The 21,947-nt window shown below is 41.4% G+C and overlaps 1 protein-coding gene across 1 annotated transcript in view; it reads left to right on the top strand.

Annotated features, from left to right (window-relative positions):
* sh2d1aa (SH2 domain containing 1A duplicate a) overlaps window positions 1-18,829 on the top strand; it is a 56,340-nt gene extending 37,511 nt beyond the window's left edge. The window contains exons 3-4 of the mRNA XM_072595296.1: window positions 13,599-13,716; window positions 14,619-18,829. Coding sequence (XP_072451397.1) covers window positions 13,599-13,716; window positions 14,619-14,665 — 165 coding nt within the window. The 3' untranslated portion in view covers window positions 14,666-18,829. The remainder of the gene's footprint in view (window positions 1-13,598; window positions 13,717-14,618) is intronic.
* The last annotated feature ends 3,118 nt before the right edge of the window (window positions 18,830-21,947 follow it).

Raw genomic sequence — 21,947 nt, 5'->3', positions numbered from 1 at the left:
GGCCCCGGGGACTTATTAACCTTTAGATCTAACAGTCTCTCCAATACCAATTCCTGGCAAATATAAATTCCCTTAAGTTCAGGTCCTTCAGCCACTGTTACCTCAGGGAGATTGCTTGTGTGTTCCCCAGTGAACACAGATCTGAAGTACCAATTCAATTCTTCTGCCATTTCTTTGTTCCCCGTAGTATATTCCCCTGTTTCTGTCTTCAAGGGACCAATTTTAGCCTTCACCATTTTTTTGCTTTTCACATACCTAAAAAAGCTTTCACTATCCTCCTTTATATTTTTGGCCAGTTTACCTTCGTACCTCATTTTTTCTCTGTGTATTTCCTTCTTCGTAATCCTCTGTTGTTCTTGAAAAGCTTCCCAGTCCTCAGTTTTCCCACTTATCTTTGCTATGTTATACTTTTTCTCTTTTAACTTTAATGTGTTTCTTAATTTCCCTTGTCAGCCATGGCCACCCATGCCTCCTCCTAATATCTTTCTTCCTTTTTGGAATGAACTGATCCTGCATCTTCTGCATTCTGCACAGAAATATTTGTCATTGCGAGATGTAATTTTACAACAAAAAAAATTGTTGGTTGCACTGTCACCATTAGGCTTGTATTTTGTTCCTTATTTTTTCACTAAATTCACATTTTGCCATCTGCTATGAGACTTGAACCCTTGTCCCCAGGATATAAGCCTGGTGTTCTGGATTATTAGCCTAGTGACATTATCATTATGCCACCATCTCCCCAAAGTGCTGTGGCGTTATTAATTCAAAATTGTTATCTGTAGAGTGAAGAGAGAAATTTGGGAACATTTCCTATTTTTGGCTTGTCAGAGCATGGAATGTTTTTGCTAATTCAGACATATTCTGTCCCCATTGGGAGGAGCTGCTGCAGTTTGCCAAAATTTTCTGTACCAAGCCTGTTTTCATTTCATCCTTGTTTTAATTTCAATTCCAGCTTTCCTGTTTTCATTCACCCTATAATTTCCTTGGCTGCTGACAGAACTTTACTTTAATATCCTTCATTTATTTTAGTGTTTTCTTTGAAATGACTGAGGCGAGCTGTTTCCTCTGTATGTTTCTTTCGTGTTCCAATTTTTCTGTTCTACAAATAGGTCTTTTATTTTACAGTTCAAATGAAGGGTATATACCTGAAATATCAACTATTGGTCCCTTGCGTGGAGCGTAACCAGCATTTTCAGTTTTTGTTTCAGGACTTCACCATCTGCATATTGCATTTGATATGCATGAAAGATAACATAGATGAATGGTTGAAGCCAAATCACAACAATGTTTAAGTCTGTGTATAAAGACAGAGAACAGCCAACAGGAATTGCTGGAGAAATAATTCTGAAGTGGGTTTCCTTACTGCTGTCTTTTCACAAGCTGAGTTGTCATGGAGATTTATGCCGCCAGGGAATGACAACATGAGTTTGTGCGGCCAACAGTTGGATGTTATTTAAATTCAAGCCAATAAGTGTTGATGACAAATATTTTGTCTTTTGTCATCACAATGCTATCTAATTGCATTGTTAGAAAAATGATTGGGATCAGCAGTTAAGTAATCTCTTATTAGACATGTAATTAAATATTTTAATTTCTGTATCTGCCATTACATGCACAGTTGGTTGCACCAGTTGAAAAATTATGTAAATGGAGATTATGACTTTGTTATTACCAGCTTAGAGCAAGTGCCTTCTCAAGCAGCCATTCATGTCCAATAATACCATTTCTTTCCAGCTTTCAACTTTCAACTCACCCATGGATCTATCCTTGGCCTCCTTCTCTTCTTTGCTGACATATTGTCCCTTAGCAATATTATCTGCAGGTGCAAGGTTAGATTTCACATGTACATTGATAACGCTGAACCCATCCTTTTTTTTTGGTCCCTTGACTTCTGTTGAGCTTTCACACTAATTATTCTGTTACAAAGTATTAGGTAATGCATTTCCTACCTCAACAACAGGAAGACCAAAGACTTTGACTTCCAACAACCTCTGACCACTGCTCCTTAGTTTCTGATTTCAACTTTTTTCTTGTTAGTATCTGTGCTTAAACTAGAGAGTTCATAATTGTTGTACCTTTAACTGAGCTTCAGACCCTACACATTATCTGTAATTACAGCTACTTAGTTCTTCAATAATGTTTGCCTCTGTCTCTCCAGCTCTTATTCATGCTGCAATCTTCTGTAAAATAACTGCTTGCCTTGCTTTAGAAGATTATTGGTTTAAGTATTAGTTCAAAACTTGGTCATGTAATCTGGGTCAAGTGAAAGACCTATACTTTTGGAGATGTCACCTTTAGAATGAAACATGAAGTGGAGGCCCTATCTGAATACTCAGGGGATGTAAACATCTCATGGCATTAATCAAACAAGAACAGCTGGGTTCTCCTGTAATTCTGGTTCACTTTTACCTCTAACCAATATCATCAAAAGAGTAATTGGACACTTATCTCATCATTATTGCAGGACTTTTGCTGGACATATATTAGCTCTTATATTTATCTACTTCCAATTGATAACTCAAACTCACTTTGTTGGCTGTGAAGCATTGACATTATGAGGAAAGGAACCATATGAATGCAAGTCTTTCCTCTTTCTCATTTCAACGTAATCTTCATGCCACTTCTGGGATGGGGAAAATTGCCAGCCTCGGAGTCAGAGTTGGGCTTCAACGACAGAGTTTATTGTACAACGAAATACCGGAGCTCCGGGGAGAGAAAGACACCACAGCACACTGGTCAGCTGCTCGTTGGATGCTGCCTGAACTGCTGTGCTCTTCCAGCACTACTAATCCAGTATTTGATTTTCAGCATCTGCAGTCATTGTTTTTACCTTGCGAGTCTTCTCTCAACCCGGGGCACGTGCCAAGATACTTTTATACATTTTGTGATATAATCGGTCAGTGATGAGGTTATTGTCTCTATAAAATGGTTTGTTTATTGTAAACATTGCAGAATCCTTAATAATTTTGGTACAGTCATTGTCATTTCCAGCGCAGTCTTTGTTAATTTCAGTGCGGTCATTGTCAGTTTCAGCGCAGACATTGTTAGTTTCAATGTCTGCACGGAAGTCCATTGCTATAGTAATGGGCGCTAATTGCTCTTCCTGAGAAGGACGATTACTGCAGTCCTGGCTGTTAGCACTCTGTATTGAGTCAGTATCAGACGGTGAGCATTTCTATCAAAGGTGTTGGCTGGAGCCAGACACTTCGGCGGGCAATATACGCTACTCATGTGTATTCTCTCACCCACTCACCTTAAACTAATCAACTAGATTGTGAATACGTTGTGCTGGCATTCTGGTGGCCCCAGGCAGTATCTGTGTTTGCTCTGCTGTCTCTCTCCATATTGTGGTCGAGTGGCAATCTTGTGTGTCAAGTGGCCAATTTATGGCTCAGCGGCCATCTTGTGTATCCGTATTCCCTAGTGTCACCCTACCCCATGCCATCTCCCACTTCACTCCCTCCTTTGTGGTCAAGGAGGTGACTTTGGAGAACTCTCACAGACCACCCAATTTACATGTAGAGGTAGAGCTGAGCTCTGGGTTGATATGGAATGTGAAATTTTTGTCTAATGCTGAGTAATTGGCAGACAGTCTTCATGATCTTGTCTATAAAATGAGTCCCTTGGTCAGAGTCTATCTGGAGGGGTACCACTTTGGGATTACCTCCTCCACTAATATTCTGGCTACAGTGGTCACAGTGCAGCTTTTGGTCGCGAGTGCATCTACCCACTGGGTGAATTGGTCTATGATGACCAGGCAGTACGTTTTCCCAGGAGAGTGTGGTAGTGGCCCTGTAAAATCTATCTGATGGTGTTCCCAGGGTTCCCTAGGTCTGGGCTGGTGTCCCATCTTAACTTTTATAGGTCTCCCTGCGTTCTGTTGTGCACAAACCATTCATCTGCAGCAGTACTTGGCCATGTCTTTTCCCATTCCCTTCCATCACCACTCTCTCCCTAGGCTTGCTATCGTGACCTCTCTACCTGTATGGGAGAGCCCATGGTGCAGTTCAAGCAATGTGTTATGGATGCAGGCTGGTGCTACCACCTTGTCTACTCACCTCCAGACACCATCCTCCCTGCAATTTCCATTGCTCTCTCTCTTCCTGTAGGGTGTCCTCCTGTAACTGCTGAATTTGGATAGCGTCTTTTGCTAATTCAATTTTGGCTTTTGCAGCCTCGTCAATGGCTTCTTGTTCTATGGCCTTCTGAGCTGCTTGGTCTGCTGCCTAGTTTCCTTTGAATTTTAGTCAACCTGTACTCTCTCACTGGTTCCCTTTGATGGAATTTTATTTTTATTACTCTTTTGGCTTTCACTGGCATGCAGTAGTGCCTGACTTCTTAACTGGTGTCTGATAGGGGTTCCCCCAGTGGTGGTGAACCCTCTTCTACCCCATGCCACCATGTAGTCATGGACTATAACGAAGATATATTGACTGTCTGTGTATATATTCACGATTTTTCCTTTTGCTAGTTCAAGTTCTTTGGTGAATGCTACCCGTTCTGCTACCTGTGCAGACTGACTTCCACCAATTCTTCTGAACATAACTGTAGAATGGACTGACACAGGATTCATGACACTGTCAGCCTCCATCAGTTAGGCTCATGAATAGGTCAGTTGACATCCATTATCCAGAGACCACTGGAACTTAATCCCTGAACCATCATTAAGTGATATATGTTGATCCCTCAAAAAGCTGCCCAGTAAACTCTATCTGGTTTTACAGTAGCCTCCTATGGTATTAGATCCTTTGTAACCAGGCACTCTGTATTGGATCAGAGCAGGAGTGGGGTATCCTCTATAAACCACTATCCTGGTCCTGACTCTGAAATCTCGCCCTGCTGTGACTGCCACCCTTCCTTCACAACTTCACTCATCATTGGCCTGGGGTTTCTCTGTCAACCTGGACCTCTGGCAGGTCCATTGGTGTCAACAGCCACTGGAAGCGACAAGTACCTTCCAGCCTCTGATTGGCCACCAGTTGTCAGTGGGTGGAACCTCCACTGCTGGGGACCTCCATCACAATAACAGTGTGGCTGTTGGTTTGTGTGCTGTTATGAGTCCTATTGGTCGCAGTAGTTTGGCTGTCAGTTCAGAACCTGCCAATCAACAAAGACTGCATACTCAAACTACTGGACCTGTGCCTCACAACACACTTCACATTCAACAACCAAATATATGATAAAATCAACGGCACACCCATGGGCTCACCCATCTCTGGACTCATAGCAGAAGTGGCAATGCAAAGGTTAGAACAAACAGTTTTACCGCAAATTCAACCCAAACTCTGGGTCAGATATGTAGATGATACCTTTGAAATTATTAAAAACACAGAAACAGAGAACACACACCGGATCATCAACACCACACTCACAGGAATCCGATTCACTAGAGACTAAGAATAGGACAACCAACTCCCATTCCTAGACGTGATGGTACAGAGAACACCGAACGGAGAATTCACCACAAAGGTTTACAGGAAAGCCACACACACAGATCAAGTCCTAAACTACGAAAGCAACCACCCCAACACACACAAAAGAAGTTGCATCAAGACTGTTCAAAAGGGCCACAACACACTGCAGTATACCAGAACTGCAAAAAGAGGAAGGAGAACACCTATACAATGTATTCGCCAAAAACGGATACCCCCGCAATTTCATCAACAGATGCCTAAGGGAAAAACAATGGAATGAGGACATGCCACAGCCCAAAGGACTAGCCACACTACCATACATCAAGAGCATTTCTGAACTGACAGCCAGATTATTGCGACCACTAGGACTCATAACAGCACACAAACCAACTGCCACTCTCAGACAACAACTCACCAGGACAAAGGACCCGATACCCGGCATGAGCAAAACCAATGTAGTGTACAAAATCCCATGCAAGGACTGCACAAAACACTACATAGGACAAACAGGAAGACAGCTAACGATCCTCATCCATGAACACCAACGAGCCACGAAATGACATGACCAGCTATCCTTAGTAGCCACACACGCAGATGACAAGCAACATGAGTTCGACTGGGACAATACTACTATTATAGGACAAACCAAACAGAGAACAGCCAGGGAATTCCTAGAGGCATGGCACTCATCCACAGATTCAATCAATAAGCACATCGACCTGGACCCATTATACCGGCCACTGCAGCGGATAGCTGGAACTGACAACCGGAAGCGGCAGGTACAAATCACTATAAATGCTGGAGGAAAGATCACAGAAGCGCTTCACAGGAGGCTCCCAAGCACTGAGGATGTCACCTAGACAGGGGACGAAACATCTGCAACACAAATTCCCAGCTCGGCGAACAGAACCACAACAATTATAAGTGTCTATTCAAAATCCGTGTGGAAGTCACTTTTGAATCTAATACTGCCATTGTTGAGGTGAGTCTTTTTTCCAGGTCATGGCATTACTCTGCATAAAAAGAGATGGTTATCATGTTGTCTTTGGATTTGTTTTGCTATTCATCTTAAATCTATGTCCTCTGTTACTGATCCTTTAGCCACTGGAAATACTGGGCAGAATTTTACAGGAGCTTGAGCAATGGGGGCTCTGGTTAGATTTGTGGAAGAATTACAAGAAGCACAATGAAGCCAATCACAACATTGTGAGCACCTTAATCCATCTTTTACGGTTTTGACAAGTGGCGAGGAGGGTTACTCACTAGGCAACAGTGAGTTACCAACTAAGGATCATTTATAACATTAATTACTTTGTTAATGGCCCAGCATGCTTTATTAATATTCAGTTCTAATCTTACCAAATGCACCAAGCAAGCTACATGTTGAGAAATCTCAACATGGAAATCAGGGCAGGTACTTGGGAACTTTATCTCACCACTGATCCAAAGGACTTTCATCTGGGAGTCCAGGCACACTTGTTAGGCACTGGCTACAATACCCAACATCCACAGATAGTAGCATCTGATAAGAACCGTCATGGCACATTTCCAATCCATTTAAATTAGGCTTCTGCACTTCACTGCTGCACCACGAGCTGTATCAGGAATGATCATTGTAGTGCTGAAGCAAGGACATTGCATGCTCAGAGACATACACCCAGCTCAAGGATGAGACCAGACTTGCTGTTTGCTTGCTGTCAGAGTGCTCACTCACTGTGAGTTTACCTGGATACTCACAGTCCCTGTTGCCTTGCACTGTTGTAGTAATTTCGTACTGTACCAATGTAGTGACCAGATTGAGCACAATGTTCCAGTCAAGATCTAATTAGCATTCTTAGAAAGGTTTAGCCTAACTAAACTGTTTTTGTCCTCTCAATCTCCAGTGATAAAGCCAAGGATTCCAGCAGGTTTATGAAAAGTTTGCACAATTTCTTGAGACAATTTTAAAGATTTGCATATGTACAACCCCAGATTTTTCTATTATTGTAGCCCTTTTTTGACAAAAGCACATCAGACCATTTAATCTTTCAAGATACTTATAACCACTCAGTTCCAGTATCATCCTTGTAAATCCTTTTTGCAGTTGGTTTATAGCCTCATTTATAATAGGGGGATCTGAAAAGTGCATAGTAGTCCAAATGTGGTCTTGCCAAGCTTCTATACAAGCTTGACATAATGCACAAAAAAAAACTGATCTAAGCTTTCGAAAACCTTGATGCACATATGCAGAATGCTGTTAGAATTCTAACTGCATCCATTACATGATTTTGCTTTCACTTATTGTAATGATCCATCATTCTATCTAATCTACTTTTAAAACTGTCTGATTATTTGGACATTGCTTCTCTGAGCTCTCAGTATTTCTTGCTTCTAACATTTAAATTCAAAACTTGCTGCTCAACTTTTCATCTTCTTTGTATTCTCACTGTTCTAAAATCCAAACTCATCTTGAAGTTCCTCATTCAAATTTCCTGTTGTTTAGGTCCTTGAAATTGTAAAATTCTATATTTCTCCTTGCTTCTGCCGTTTCAGTATTAACTTTGCATTATTTCTTTTTTGATTTATGATCTCACTTCTGATGCACCCTTCACTTCAATGGGACCATATACTTTATGATAAGCCACAGTCCTTCACCATGAACTGCATCCTGTTATAGAATTAAAGCATTTTTGTTTGTAGTAGATTATTCCTTGGATGCTTTCTTTTTGATGCTAGCTGCTTTTTTCAAGTTACAGGGAACATCCATTGTAATTTGGCTAATATTCATGGCTCAAGATGAGGCAGGGACATGTGTAGTTAAGGATACAAAAACAGAACATGCTGGAAAGCAGTCAGCAAATCAGGCACACCATCTGTGGAGAGACGTAACAAGTTAATGTTTCAGGCATAACCTTCACTTCAGTACAACTGGTGTAGTCTTTTTCATTCCTTTCGATCTTTATAAAATAATCTGCTTACAGACTACTAAAGCCAATCATTGCCAGTTGTACAAGCCATCAGCATGCTTGTGCTCTTGGAAGTATCTTCATGTATTTCTGCTTCTTAGAACATAACATAGAACAATACAGCACAGAACAGGCCCTTCGGCCCACGATGTTGTACCGAACATTTGTCCTAGCTTAAGCACCTATCAATGTACCTATCCCATTGCCGCTTAAAGGTCACCAATGATTCTGACTCTGCCACTCCCACAGACAGCGCATTCCATGCCCCCACCACTCTCTGGGTAAAGAACCTACCCCTGACATCCCCCCTATACCTTCCACCCTTCATCTTAAATTTATGTCCCCTTGTAACACTGTTGTACCCGGGGAAAAAGTCTCTGACTGTCTACTCTATCTATTCCCCTGATCATCTTATAAACCTCTATCAAGTCACCCCTCATCCTTCGCCGTTCCAATGAGAAAAGGCCTAGCACTCTCAACCTATCCTCGTACGACCTATTCTCCATTCCAGGTAACATCCTGGTAAATCTCCTCTGCTCCCTCTCCAAAGCTTCCACATCTTTCCTAAAATGAGACGACCAGAACTGCACACAGTACTCCAAATGTGGCCTTACCAAGGTCCTATACAGCTGCAATATCACCTCACGACTCTTGAATTCAATCCCTCTGCTAATGAACGCTAATACACCATAGGCCTTCTTACAAGCTCTATCCACCTGAGTGGCAACTTTCAAAGATCTTTGAACATAGACCCCAAGATCCCTCTGCTCCTCCACCTTACTAAGAACGCTACAGTTAACCCTGTATTCCGCATTCTTATTTGTCCTTCCAAAATGGACAACCTCACACTTGACAGGGTTGAATTCCATCTACCACTCCTCAGCCCAGCTCTGCATCATATCTAAGTTCCTTTGCAGCCGACAACAGCCCTCCTCACTATTCACAACTCCACCAATCTTCGTATTGTCTGCAAATTTATTGACCCACCCTTCGACTCCCTCTTCCAAGTCATTAATAAAAATTACAAACAGCAGAGGACCCAGAACTGATCCCTGCGGAACTCCACTTGTAACTGGGCTCCAGGCTGAATATTTACCATCTACCACCACTCTCTGACTTTGACCGGTTAGCCAGTTCTCTATCCAACTGAAGAAGGGCTTATGCCCGAAACGTCGATTCTCCTGTTCCTTGGATGCTGCCTGACCTGCTGCGCTTTTCCAGCAACACATTTTCAGCTCTGATCTCCAGCATCTGCAGTCCTCACTTTCTCCTCTATCCAACTGGCCAAACTTCCCACTATCCCATGTCTCCTGACTTTCCGCATAAACCTACCATGGGGAACCTTATCAAATGCCTTACTAAAATCCACGTACACTACATCCACTGCTCTACCCTCATCCACATGCTTGGTCATCTCCTCAAAGACTTCAATAAGACTTGTAAGGCAAGAGACCTACCCCTCACAAATCCATGCTGGCTGTCCCTAATCAAGCAGTGTCTTTCCAGATATTCATAAATCCTGTCCCTCAGTACCCTTTCCATTACATTGCCTACCACCGAAGTAAGACTAACTGGCCTGTAATTCCTGGGGTTATCCCTATTCCCTTTTTTGAACAGGGGCACAACATTCGCCAGTCTCCAGTCCCCTGGCACCACCCCCATTGACAATGAAGAGGAAAAGATCATTGCCAACGTTTCTGCAATTTCCTCTCTTGCTTCCCACATAATCCTAGGATATATCCCGTCAGGCCCAGGGAACTTGTCTATCCTCAAGTTTTTCAAAATGCCCAAAACATCTTCCTTCCTAACAAGTACCTCTTCTAGCTTACCAGTCCATTTCATACTCTCCTCTTCAACAATACGGTCCCTCTCGTTTGTAAATACTGAAGAAAAGTACTCACTGAAGACCTCTCCTATTTCTTCCGACTCAATATACAGTCTCCCACTACTGTCCTTGATCGGACCTACCCTTGTTCTCATCATTCTCATGTTTCTCACATATGCATAAAAGGCCTTGGGGTTATCCTTGATCCTACCCGCCAAAGATTTTTCATACCCTCTCTTAGCTCTCCTAATCCCTTTCTTCAGCTCCCTCCTGGCTATCCTGTATCCCTCCAATGCTTTGTCTGAACCTTGTTTCCTCAACTTTATGTAAGCTTCCTTCTTCCTCCTTACAAGACATTCAACCTCCCTCATCAACCAAGATTCCCTCACACAACCATCTCTTTCCTGCCTGACAGGTACATACATATCAAGGACACGTCGTATCTGCACATTTCAACGACATCCTTCCCTGACAGCCTGTGCTCCCAATTTATGCTCCTCAGATCCTGTCTTGCAGCATCGTATTTACCCTTCCCCCCATTGCAAAACCTGCCCTGTTGTATGCACCTATCTCTCTCCATAACCAAGGTGAAAGTCACAGAATTGTGGTCACCATCACCAAAATGCTCACCCACTAACAAGCCCATCGCTTATCCTAGTTCGTTACCAAGTACCAAATCCAATATGGCCTCCCCTCTGGTCGGACAATCTACATACTGAGTTAGAAAAGCTTCCTAGACACACTCACAAACACCGCCCCGTCCAATCTACTTGATCTAAAGAGCTTCCAATCAATATTTGGGAAGTTGAAAACGCCCATGACTACTACCCTGTGCTCCTGCACCTTTCCAAAATCTGTTTCCCAATCTGTTTCTCCATATCTCTGCTGCTATTGGGGCCCTATAGTAAACACCCAACAAGGTGACTGGTCCTTTCCTATTTCTGACTTCAGCCATACTACCTCCAAAGGCAGATCCCCCTCAAACTGCCTTTCTGCAGCCGTTATACCATTTCTAGTTAGCAATGCCACCCCCCCTCCTTTTTTACCACCTCCCCCCCCCCCACCAATCTTACTGAAACGTCTGTAACCAGGAACCTCCAACAACTATTCCTGTCCCTCTTCTATCCACGTTTCCGTGATGGCCACAACATCGTAGTCCCAATTATCGATCTGCGCCTTAAGTTCACCCACCTTATTTCTGATACTCCTTGCGTTGAAGTATACGCACTTGAGCCCATCAGTGTCCGCAAGTATTCCCTGTCAGTGCTACCTTCTCCACAGCCTCCCTACATTCTTGGACATTCTGAAAAATAGCTAACCTATTTGCTGCGCTACAAGTCCGGATCCCATCCCCCTGCCAAATTAGTTTAAACCCCCCCGCCCCGAAGAGTGCTAGCAAACCTACCTCCCAGGATATTGGTGCCCTTCTGGTTCAGGTGCAACTCATCCTGCTTGTACAGGTCCCACCTTCCCCAGAATGCAGTCCAATTGTCCAAATGCCTCAAGCCCTCCCTCCTACACCATCCTTGCAGCCACGTGTTCAACTGCACTCTCTCCCTATTCCTTGCCTCACTGTCACGTGGCACTGGCAACAATCCAGAGATGACGACTCTGTCCGTCCTAGCTTTTAGTTTCCAGCCTAACTCCCTGAGCTCCTGAATGACCTCCCCACCCCTCTTCCTACCTATGTCGTTGGTGCCAATGTGCACCACGACTTCTAGCTGCACACCCTCCCCCTTAAGGATTCTGAAGACACGGTCTGAGACGTCTCGGACCCTGGCACCTGGGAGGCAACAAACCATCCGAGAGTCTCGCCCATGAACACAGAACCGCCTGTCTGTCCCTCTAACTATAGAGTCTCCTATAACTAGTGCTCTCCTCCTCTCCCCCTTTCCCTTCTGGGCCTCAGAGCTGGACCTCGTGCCAGAGACCCGGTCACTGTAGCTTACCCCTGCTAGGTCGTCCCCCCCAACAGTATCCAAAGCGGTATACTTATTGTTGAGGGGAACGACCACAGGGGATCCCTACACTGCCTGCTTCCTCCCCTTCCCACCTCTAACTGTTACCAAGCTACCTCTGTTCTCTGGCATAACTATGTCCCTGTAGTTTCTATCACCTTCTCAGCCTCTCGAATAATCCTCAGTTCATCCAACTCCAGCTCCAGTTCCCTAACGCGGTCTGTGAGGAGCTGGAGCTGGCTGCACTTCCTGCAGGTGAAGTCGGCAGGAGCATCAGTGGTCACCCCTACCTCAAACATCCTACAGGAGGAACATTACACTGCCTGCGCTGCCATACCTCTACACTTAGTCTCCAAAACAAGAACACTAAGTAGCTTACCTGTTCAGCTGACTGAGTCCTTTTTTTTAGGTTAGAGGGAGGGAGGGAGGGAGACACTACACATGTAGTGTCTCTGGTTCCTTCTCCACTCAAACTTCTTCCCTCCCCAGAAGCCTCTGTTGACGACTTCCGGGTTCCCGCTCCTCGTTCAAAAAAAAAACACAGACTGTGAAAAGAAAAACGTTAATTTAAACTGGTCTTCACTTACCTTCCGGCTCCCCTCTTTCTTCTATAATTATATCTTTTATTCGTTGCTCTGGCTTTCCCATTTTGCATGGCTTTTCTTTCCCTCTTTTTATTGGGACTCTTTGACAAAGTGGTATTGCCATTGATTTCCCAGATTTTTCAAAATATTAATCAATCAATCTATTCTCCTTACATGTGTCTGGTTGATTTGCTGTGCCTTCCAGTATTTCCTGTCCTTATTTTGTACTCCCTGAATTTGCAGTTTTTCTTTCTTTCCATTTTTATCATTTAATGCCAAGGGTACCAGGCTTCTCTTTGAACTAACTTGCTTGACTTGAAAATGTGATAATCATTTGCAAAAAGAAATTGTCATGGCATCTCTTGAGGATATAATATGCAAGTACAGTGTAGTTGAACTAGAGGAGGAAAATATGTTTGAAATAATTACAGTTTGCAGAGTGTGAAAAGTGATACAGATCATCAATAATGTTTGTTGTATTAACAGGATTCAGATATTAGTAACACATGTTTTGAAACTGGGAGGCAAGAAATAAAAAGAGAGCCACACTTCAGTTAATCAACACATAATAGGGTTGTGGAATATGTTAATAGGTGAGGGGGCAAGCGTGTTAAAGGCATGTAAAGTATGTATACAGCCATTCAAGCAAACAGATCAGCACTGTCGGCAGCATGTCAGGGATCTTCCGAATTCCATGACCACCAGCTGGCAGCACTAATTTGAAATGTAACCCTTATAATTGGCACATTTTGGGGGAGAGCAGTTAAGGTGAGAAATCGGCAGGCGACTTTCAGCTGACTAAAACAGCAGAAATATGTTTATGTTGGCTCTATCCTCTTCATGAATATTCTTTTGTTTTAATGTGTTTACAGACTGCACCTGGAGTACATAAGAGGTTGTTTCGTAAAGTGAAGAACTTAATTGCTGCATACCAGAAGGAAAACCAAGGTTTAGCAGTACCTTTACTGTATCCTGTATATAAGCAGAAAGGTATTTAAAGTTCCTTTGTAGTTATCCAATCTGAATCAGAGGATCTTCACATCTGTTCTGCATTTGGTTTGATGTCTATAACTGATGCCTTTTTTAAAAAAACATTTTCCCTGCAATTATATTTTTGTTAAATGGTTTTGTTCGTCACATTGAAAATATTATTGAACGATTTTTAAAAAAAAACTTCTAAAATTACAAAGCTCCACAAAAATTGGAACTCACTTCCTGAGGAATTCTCTCACCTTATTGCCTTTTCAGTTTTACAAAGTGGACAGTGATTCTGCTGCTTTCCATTCTGCTCCAATCTCCAGATAAGCCAAACAGCAGAATCTGACACCACAGCCCTGCTGACTGATGGATTCAAGGTTTTGTTAATGCTACTCTCTTACCCATTCAGGAATATCTACACACCACCTTTGGCCTCTTTGCATTCAGTAATCTAGGCAGTTAGCTAAATAATTCCCACCCTAAACCTCAGTCAATATCTCTTTTTGTTGCTATTTCTTTGAACAAACTTAATCTTTGCCATTTTGACTTATTGTGATTTTTTTGACTGACTACCTGTGAAGTGGCCTAAGATGTTTTCCAATGTAGAAGTCATTATATAAAATCAAATTGTTTTGTAATTGATTGTGTTGGGGATCACAAGTGAGCTTTCCATGTTCTATCAAAGATGAGGTCGAGCACTGAAATCGAACACGCAATTGAAAAAAGCACTGATAGAATTTAAACCTGAAGTCTTATGATCTGCGTAGTTAGTACAAAGCAATCACTAACTTTAGTCCATTAAGCAATTATACAGGTGATATGTCAACTTCACTGGGATTTAGTGCATTGAATTCTTTGGGAGTTTTACTGGCTAAAGTCATCATTATAAGATCGAATTTTTATTTGTTTTGCAGGCGTTGAAACAGAAGAAGATTATCTCATGATGCAACCAGCTGAATGATTTTATGTTTTTCTTCTAATTTCTGAAGTGATGTTAGGATTGAACTAATTTTAAGTGCTTTCGATTGAAATGGGCTGCAGTAGTCAACCTGAATATGTTTTCTTTGATCCTTTGATGGCCTTGAAACTCTCAATATTCTAAATATTGCATTTTTTTTCTAGAGTACCAGATGCTTAACTAGCAATTACTGTTCATGATGTGTGCTTGAATCAAAAGTTCAGGCATATTTCAGTACTCAAGTTCTCGATGAAGCAGAAGGCTCTACATATTTCATTTATTTATTTATGGTTTTTTCCAAATATGTTAGAGAACGGATCTCTGCAACGTTCACATCTATCTAAAAGTACCACTGACATTCAACCAGAAAAAAACAAAAAAAGTTTGTGTCTTTACTACTTGAGTGATTTACTTTAAAAAGACTTTTTGCTGAGGCTGCATTACTGCTGCTTATTAATAGTAGCATGTCACTGAGACAAAAAAAAAGAACAAATTTCCATTGTAAATATAGAGAGCCTGGTTTTTACAGAAGTTACCCTGTTTTCTCATAGCCTTGAGAAATTGGTCCCTTGAGTTTTAATACTCTCCTTCAGATGTTAAAGCAGGAGATTGCACAACTCCTGAAAAGCTCAGGGCTAATGTTTTACCTGAAACTGAAACTGACTTTGTTTCTCAATAACAACTGTGTGTGCACGTGTAATGTATGCAAAAATACAGATAGCTGAACAAGCCTTCCTCAGCTCAACAACAATAGCATAACAGCATGATGTTCTGGCTCTTAATCAGCTGTTCGAGGATTATTATGTTTTACATGATATTTTGTACATGAATGCCACATCAACCCTTAATTATATGCAGTAGTAATACACCATTATCAATCTTGTTTCTTAAAATGATTCCCCCCTAAATTTGGTTAAGACCTGTCAGTAAGTTGATAAAATTATTTCATGCATTTGAGCCAATTTGGAAAGCTGTGTATAAGAGTAAAAGAAACAGATATGGCAAGTGGATAGAAGTGAAAGGCAGACTTAGGATACGAACATATGGTTAGGAATCAAAATGTTCTTGTTATCTACTGAAAGGGACTGCTACTGAATCTTTTCTAAAATTGTTTCTGTGAAACATGCAATATATTACCTGTTTTTATTAAATGATTGAGTCAATGTCTTTCAAGCAATACTCATGTTCCCTTCATCCTTTCATTTCTCATTAGAAGTGTACTTGGTGTTGTATCCAAGTTATGAAGTATGATGCTATATAATTCAATGTAATGAATTAATCAAACTATTGATTAGGTATTTTGAGATTTTCAACTTTATTAGCTTTTATATTTTTCATTTGGAACTGCTCAGTTTTTACTGAAAAGGTTTCTGAAATACTAATGTTTAAAAACATAAAGTGAAAAATTAAAAAACTGAAGTTGCATTTTGATTTCTACATTGTTATCATTTTATAGTTGTACCTCACAGTTTCCCTACTTATCTCCTGATGCAATGATATTGTGTATTGTACATACAGTACAGGTCGACAATCCTTTATCCGAAATTCCAAAATCTGAAAAGCTCAAAAATCCAAAGTTTTCTCATGAAGTTTTTTTTCTCCATCACAAGGGTTGTTTGGCATGCAAACCCAACTCCATACCCACTCGACCCACATCACTCAGATGTGACCTAACGGAGTGGCCCATCACTGGCAGGCATCAATTCTGTCTCAGCGCTCACAGTAATTATACATGCATCTTCTGCTCAGTAAGATTTTTTTTAAATTTCACTGTGAAAATGTCATTTATTCCAAAATCTGAAAAATTCCAAAATCCAAAATTCATCTTGCGCTGAGGATTTTGGGTAAAGGATTGTCTACCTGGAACCTTGTTCTTTCTTCAGAGACATTTTTTGACGTGACTGTTCTGCAGGCCATTGAACTGTTTGGAGCACCACTGATCTGCACAGACCAACTCTGTTCCTGTTTCCAGATTTGTCACTGATCTCATTTCCTCTGGAGATTATTTCCTCTAATAATGTTTCTGACCTTATAGTACCAAACTCGACAGTCTTCTTCTACGTTCCCAAATCCACAAACAGGTATGCCATGGCAGACCCATAGTTTCAATCTGTTTCTGCCCCATTGAGCTTATTTATTTCTATCTTGACTGTATGTTTTCTCAACTTGTCTTTTCTACATTTTTGATGCTTCGATTTTTTGTGACACTTCAACGACCTTTAGCTTTCTGGCTTAAATTGCCTCATCTTCATGATGGGTGTTTAATCTTTTTACTCAATCCCCCACAAGGACTGTTGAAGGATACGCCACTTCTATCTAGAATAAAGTCTCAAAGAGTAGCCATCCACCACCCGTCTCTCACGGATCAATTTTTTCTTGACTTATTCCCTCCAAATAATTGTGGGCATGGATACCTGTATGGATCCTAATTTTGATTGTCTTTTTGTGGGTTTATTAAACATTCCTTGCTAATATCCAGTCAGAACTCTCTCACAATTCTTTTTCTGCTACATTGGTTTGTGCGTCCCACATCCTGTGAATTTAAAAAAACCTTCACAAGTAGGCTACTAAAAAAAAAGTCAACTAATATTCAATACACACCAACCAACTCTCAGTTGTCTTGACTATACTTTTTCAGACTCAGTTTCCTGTAAAGACTCTATTTCATTCTCCCGATTTCTTCAATTCTGTTAAACCTCTTCCACCTTTTACAAACACTGCTTCCTGTCTGCCCTTTTTTTCCCTTTATGCTCACTTTGCTTTTCCTGCCACTCCCCGCATGATGCCATCACCAGGCATGTCTTCCCCTCGCTTCTCCCTCAACATTCTGCAAGGACTATTCTGTCTACAAAATCCTGGTGCACTCGCCTGTCACTCCTACCAACCTATCTATCTCCAACAATTCCCACAACTCTGTATGGCACCTTCCCATGCAATCACAGCAGGACTAACACTTGTCCTTTTACTTACAATCTCCTCATTGTCCTAGGCCCCAAACATGCCTTCAAGGTGAAGCAGTGAATTACTTCAACTTCTTTCAATCTGTTCCGCTGTATTCACTGCTCATAATGAGATCTCTTTTTGGAAGACCAAATATAGACTCAGTGATTGCTTTGGTGAACACCTCTGCTTCGTCTGCAAGCATGGCCCTGACTTTCCAGTCATTTGCCATTTTAATACACCGTATTGCTCACATGCTCATGTTTTCATTGTAGGCCTGCTGCAGTGGTCTAGCAATGCTCAACACAAAATGATGGAACACACATTATCATCTATTTAGGCTCTTCACAGACTTCAGGACTTAAGTAAATGCAACAACTTCAGATGATGAACTCTGTCCTGCCTTTTGTTTTCCCTGCCTTCCATGAAGTAGCTGGTTTGCTTAATTTTGCTTTCAGCGTAGACAACCTATGTCCAGCTATCAGTACCTATTAGTAACACTTTGGACAGATCTCATCTTGACACCCAATCCCATTACCATGGGCTTTTTTCTGTGACACTTATAACCTTTAAATTCCCTCATCCTCTCCCTCCATCCCCTGACATTCCATTCTCTTCCACTAGCTACTCCATGCCTTTACAGCACAAAGATCATTTCATTTCCATCTTGCTTATCAATTCTGAGGAAGAGTCATCTTAAACTTGATACTTTAACACTGTTTCTGCCTCCACAGACAAGCTTGCTAGGTGTCTGCAGTACTTTCTGTTCTTATTTTTGATCTTGAGCATCCACAATATTTTGCTTTTGTTTTGGTCTTTAATTCTCTGCAGGTCAATTTAACGGTAACGGTCACTGGCTAATGATGATAATGAAAAGTGTAGATTCTTTTTCTTCACATTCTCCAACATGGTGAGTTAAGATCAGCTCTCTTGGGCAAACTGCTTTTGTGGTTGAAAACTACAAATTCCAGGATAACCATGAATATAACTAGACACTTCATGGTCTGTATGGCACTTTCCTGTCCCCGAGCATTGCCTTCACCTTTGGACTAACTTGTTTCTTAAGTAATGGCCTGCAGTTCATTCCTGTGAGTTTTGACATTAAAGTGACCACAAAAGTGAATGGACATACATTATCTTTTATTTTTATACCACAAACAGATGGAATTCCTAAAAAGAACTTTGTAGGTTTTTAAATGTAAAATATAAATAAAATTATATTTGATACTTTGTGCTGATGCATTGTTTTTCAACACTACTCCATTCTACATTTATCTGATGTTTCTAATTGTGAACAGCAGCAATTCAGCATCGAGGGGCTTATGGCAATCATTTCTGTTATTGCATTGGCTAATATATTTGCATAAAATTCCTGTGTTCTGTACTTCAATTAAATAATTGCCCATTTTTAAATAGTTTAGTGACTGCATTAAGATAAAATTAAAAATTAATTTTATCTGAAAGTACGGATACAGTGATTTATTCGAGACAATGGGCTGGAATTTCATGGACGCCTCAAAGTAAATGATGACTGTTAGCCGCCCCTAACCTTCCAGAAATGCCCTCTCTGTCTTGGCAACTTTCATGTTCTGTTTTGATGTGAGGTGAAGAACCAGAGTAAGATCACCCTCTCCACTTGTAGCCTTTCATTCATTGATAAGGTCACAGACTAACCAGCAGCACTCAAATTGTGGCCTGTGATGAGCCTTGTGTGATCTCTGGCAAAGAATTCAATGCTCCTGAAGGTTGACCCTGCTTCCAGCAACACCTGAAGTGACTCATCAGAAACCCAGGGGTGAGTGGGGAGTCCACCTAGGGCTTGGAGTCCTCCCTGCCCTTACCTTCCAAAATCTTCACAATTCTCATTGATAGCTGTTGCTTGCCCTGAGTTCACCTTATCCCTGAATCCACTGCTGCTACTTGGATGACAGAAGTTCTTCTTTAATTATAAAGTCAGAAGTGACATGACAGCTGGCACTTCACTTGATGGAGGAGCACTGCTCCAAAAAGGTGGTGATTTCAAATAAACCCACTTGACTATCACCTGGTGCCATGTGACTTCTGACTTTGTCCACCCCAATCCAACACTGGCAGCTCTACATCATCTTTAATTATAAACCATATTTTGAAACAGTGATGGGGTCATGCTTTACTACTTTTGCAATTCCAGGGTCCCAAACCCAAATTGAAAACCTTAGCCAACAAAAAATATCTAGAACTGAAACCATTTATGCACAAACATTTTTTTACTTTGGATGCAACTATGTTACTCTATCATTATCAGTGGACCTAAAATGCAAAGATTTCTCTGTCTTGAATGATTAGTCTCCAGTCCTTACGTGAGAGAAAAATAAACTAGTTATTGTTTCTTTTCCTATTTGCTTTTTATTGACAGACGTGTGTAAGGATGTTTTGCAAGGAAAGGTTTGCAATACATTTGTTGTCACAGTGGAGCTGCATACTAGCATACTTCTGCATGACAAATGATAACTCCATTTAGACATTAGACAGCTATTACTTCATGGAAAACTACAATCTCTCACCAGTGGTCCTTCTTCAATAGTTCGGGTCTGACCTACAGTCCCATGATTTCCATGAAAGATAGGTGAAGGAGGCAGATTTGAAAAGTATGGTTCTGGAAAAGTACAGCAGGTCACATAGCATCCGAGGAGCAGGAGAATTGACGTTTCAGGCATAAACCCTTCATCAGGAATGTGGCGTGCGAAGGGAGCTGAGAGATAAATAGGGAGATGGGAATGGGGGAGAAGGAAGCAGATTTCAAATCTACTTCAGCCAGCACAGAGAATTGAATGTCATGCTGTTGACAGCAATCTTATCCACATCAACACCCTAGCCAAATGAGCCTAACATCTGCTCCCAAAGAATTCAAGTTGCTGTGGCAACATACACATTTTATATACATTTTGCAACGTGTAGCTATGAATAATATATTGCAAGGCTCCAATTTACTTTCCATTGTGGAGCTGACCAAGAATCTCTCCCACTCTTATTGGCTTATGTTGTAAGGATTTGCAGAATGATATTCCGCATCTTTAACAAATTTATAAATACATCTTTGTTAAGACATACGAAAATAGGGAAAAGGGGCAGGCGTGGGTGATTCACCTTCGAAAGCACATTCCAAACTTCTGAGATCCACACCTGGAAGGATATGAACAGCAATTATTTTGGAACACCACTTGCAAGCTCCTGTTTGAGCTCCACACCACCCTGACAGGGTAGCATAGCACTGCCCGTTCACTATTGCTGGGTTAAAATCCTGAAGCTCCAGCCCTCGACTAATTCTATGTGCACATCATTTTAGATTCTGATTCAGTGCCATTGATTAATCTCCTAGACAAACTTCACACGTGTTATAATGTGGAAAGTACATTATGAGCGCAATGTCCTTTTTATTGTTCAGTCTCAGGATTTCGATGTTGACAATCCTTAATTGCCCTTGCTCCAATTCTGAGGTTTATAACATTTAATACTTTTGAACTGTAGGTGGAATATTCCTCTCCCTGGTGTGAGAGAGGAGTGGCAAATATAGTGATAAAGAGGGTATGAATGATAAAAGTGCCAAGAAAACAAATTTTCTGATCTTTCCCTCAACTACATCATTTTTAAATCTGTACATGAGCCAACAGTTTACGCTGCAAACATACTGCATGTGCTGTCGGAGAATTGAGCGCAATTGAACAGTGACTACACAAGCCAGATCAGGTGAAATTGACCAGCTGTTTACTACAAGTGATATCGCTGGAAGAGAAATCGACTAGGCCGACACAGAACTGACAGTCTGTCCAGGTAGGTCAAGGGTTCTCTGCCCTGAGCCGAGAATCAAGCCAGTTTTTATAAGAATACTGTACAATTAGGCTAATTAAAAATAGGGAAAATACAATAGTCTTGATAATCAAGTAATCCAGTTACAATGGTGATAAACGCAAAGCAGTTATCAGAAGAATGTCTTGAATCTAGTTACAATGAAGCATCCTGGCAGCATTAGTCAGTTCTTAATGGGATCAAGAGATTCCAGCTCTCTGTGAGGGCAGGTGAGAATGTCCCTTTTCTTGGCGGTAAGGTGTTTCCATGGTTTCCCTCCTGTGAGCGAGGTATTTTGGTGGCTCTCTGTCTGACCTGTCCTTTGTGTGGCTTTGGTATCACTGGGGTATAAGACTGCCCTTTGGGCTTTGGTACAGCTGGGTTTATGGGGTCCAGAAAGCTTATTGTCAGTTTGTCTTGGGAAGTGTATTCCTTGGTCTGCGAGTGACTATGGTCATGTCTGGTTTTCCCTTGTCAGCCTGTTTGGTCAATGCTGAGGTACTCTGGGTGTTTCTTGTAT

This window comes from Chiloscyllium punctatum, chromosome 25, assembly GCF_047496795.1.
Source record: "Chiloscyllium punctatum isolate Juve2018m chromosome 25, sChiPun1.3, whole genome shotgun sequence".
Classification (NCBI taxonomy): Eukaryota; Metazoa; Chordata; class Chondrichthyes; order Orectolobiformes; family Hemiscylliidae; genus Chiloscyllium; species Chiloscyllium punctatum.
The sequence above is the reverse complement of the archived record's forward strand: the minus strand, read 5'-3'. Positions and strand labels throughout refer to the sequence as shown.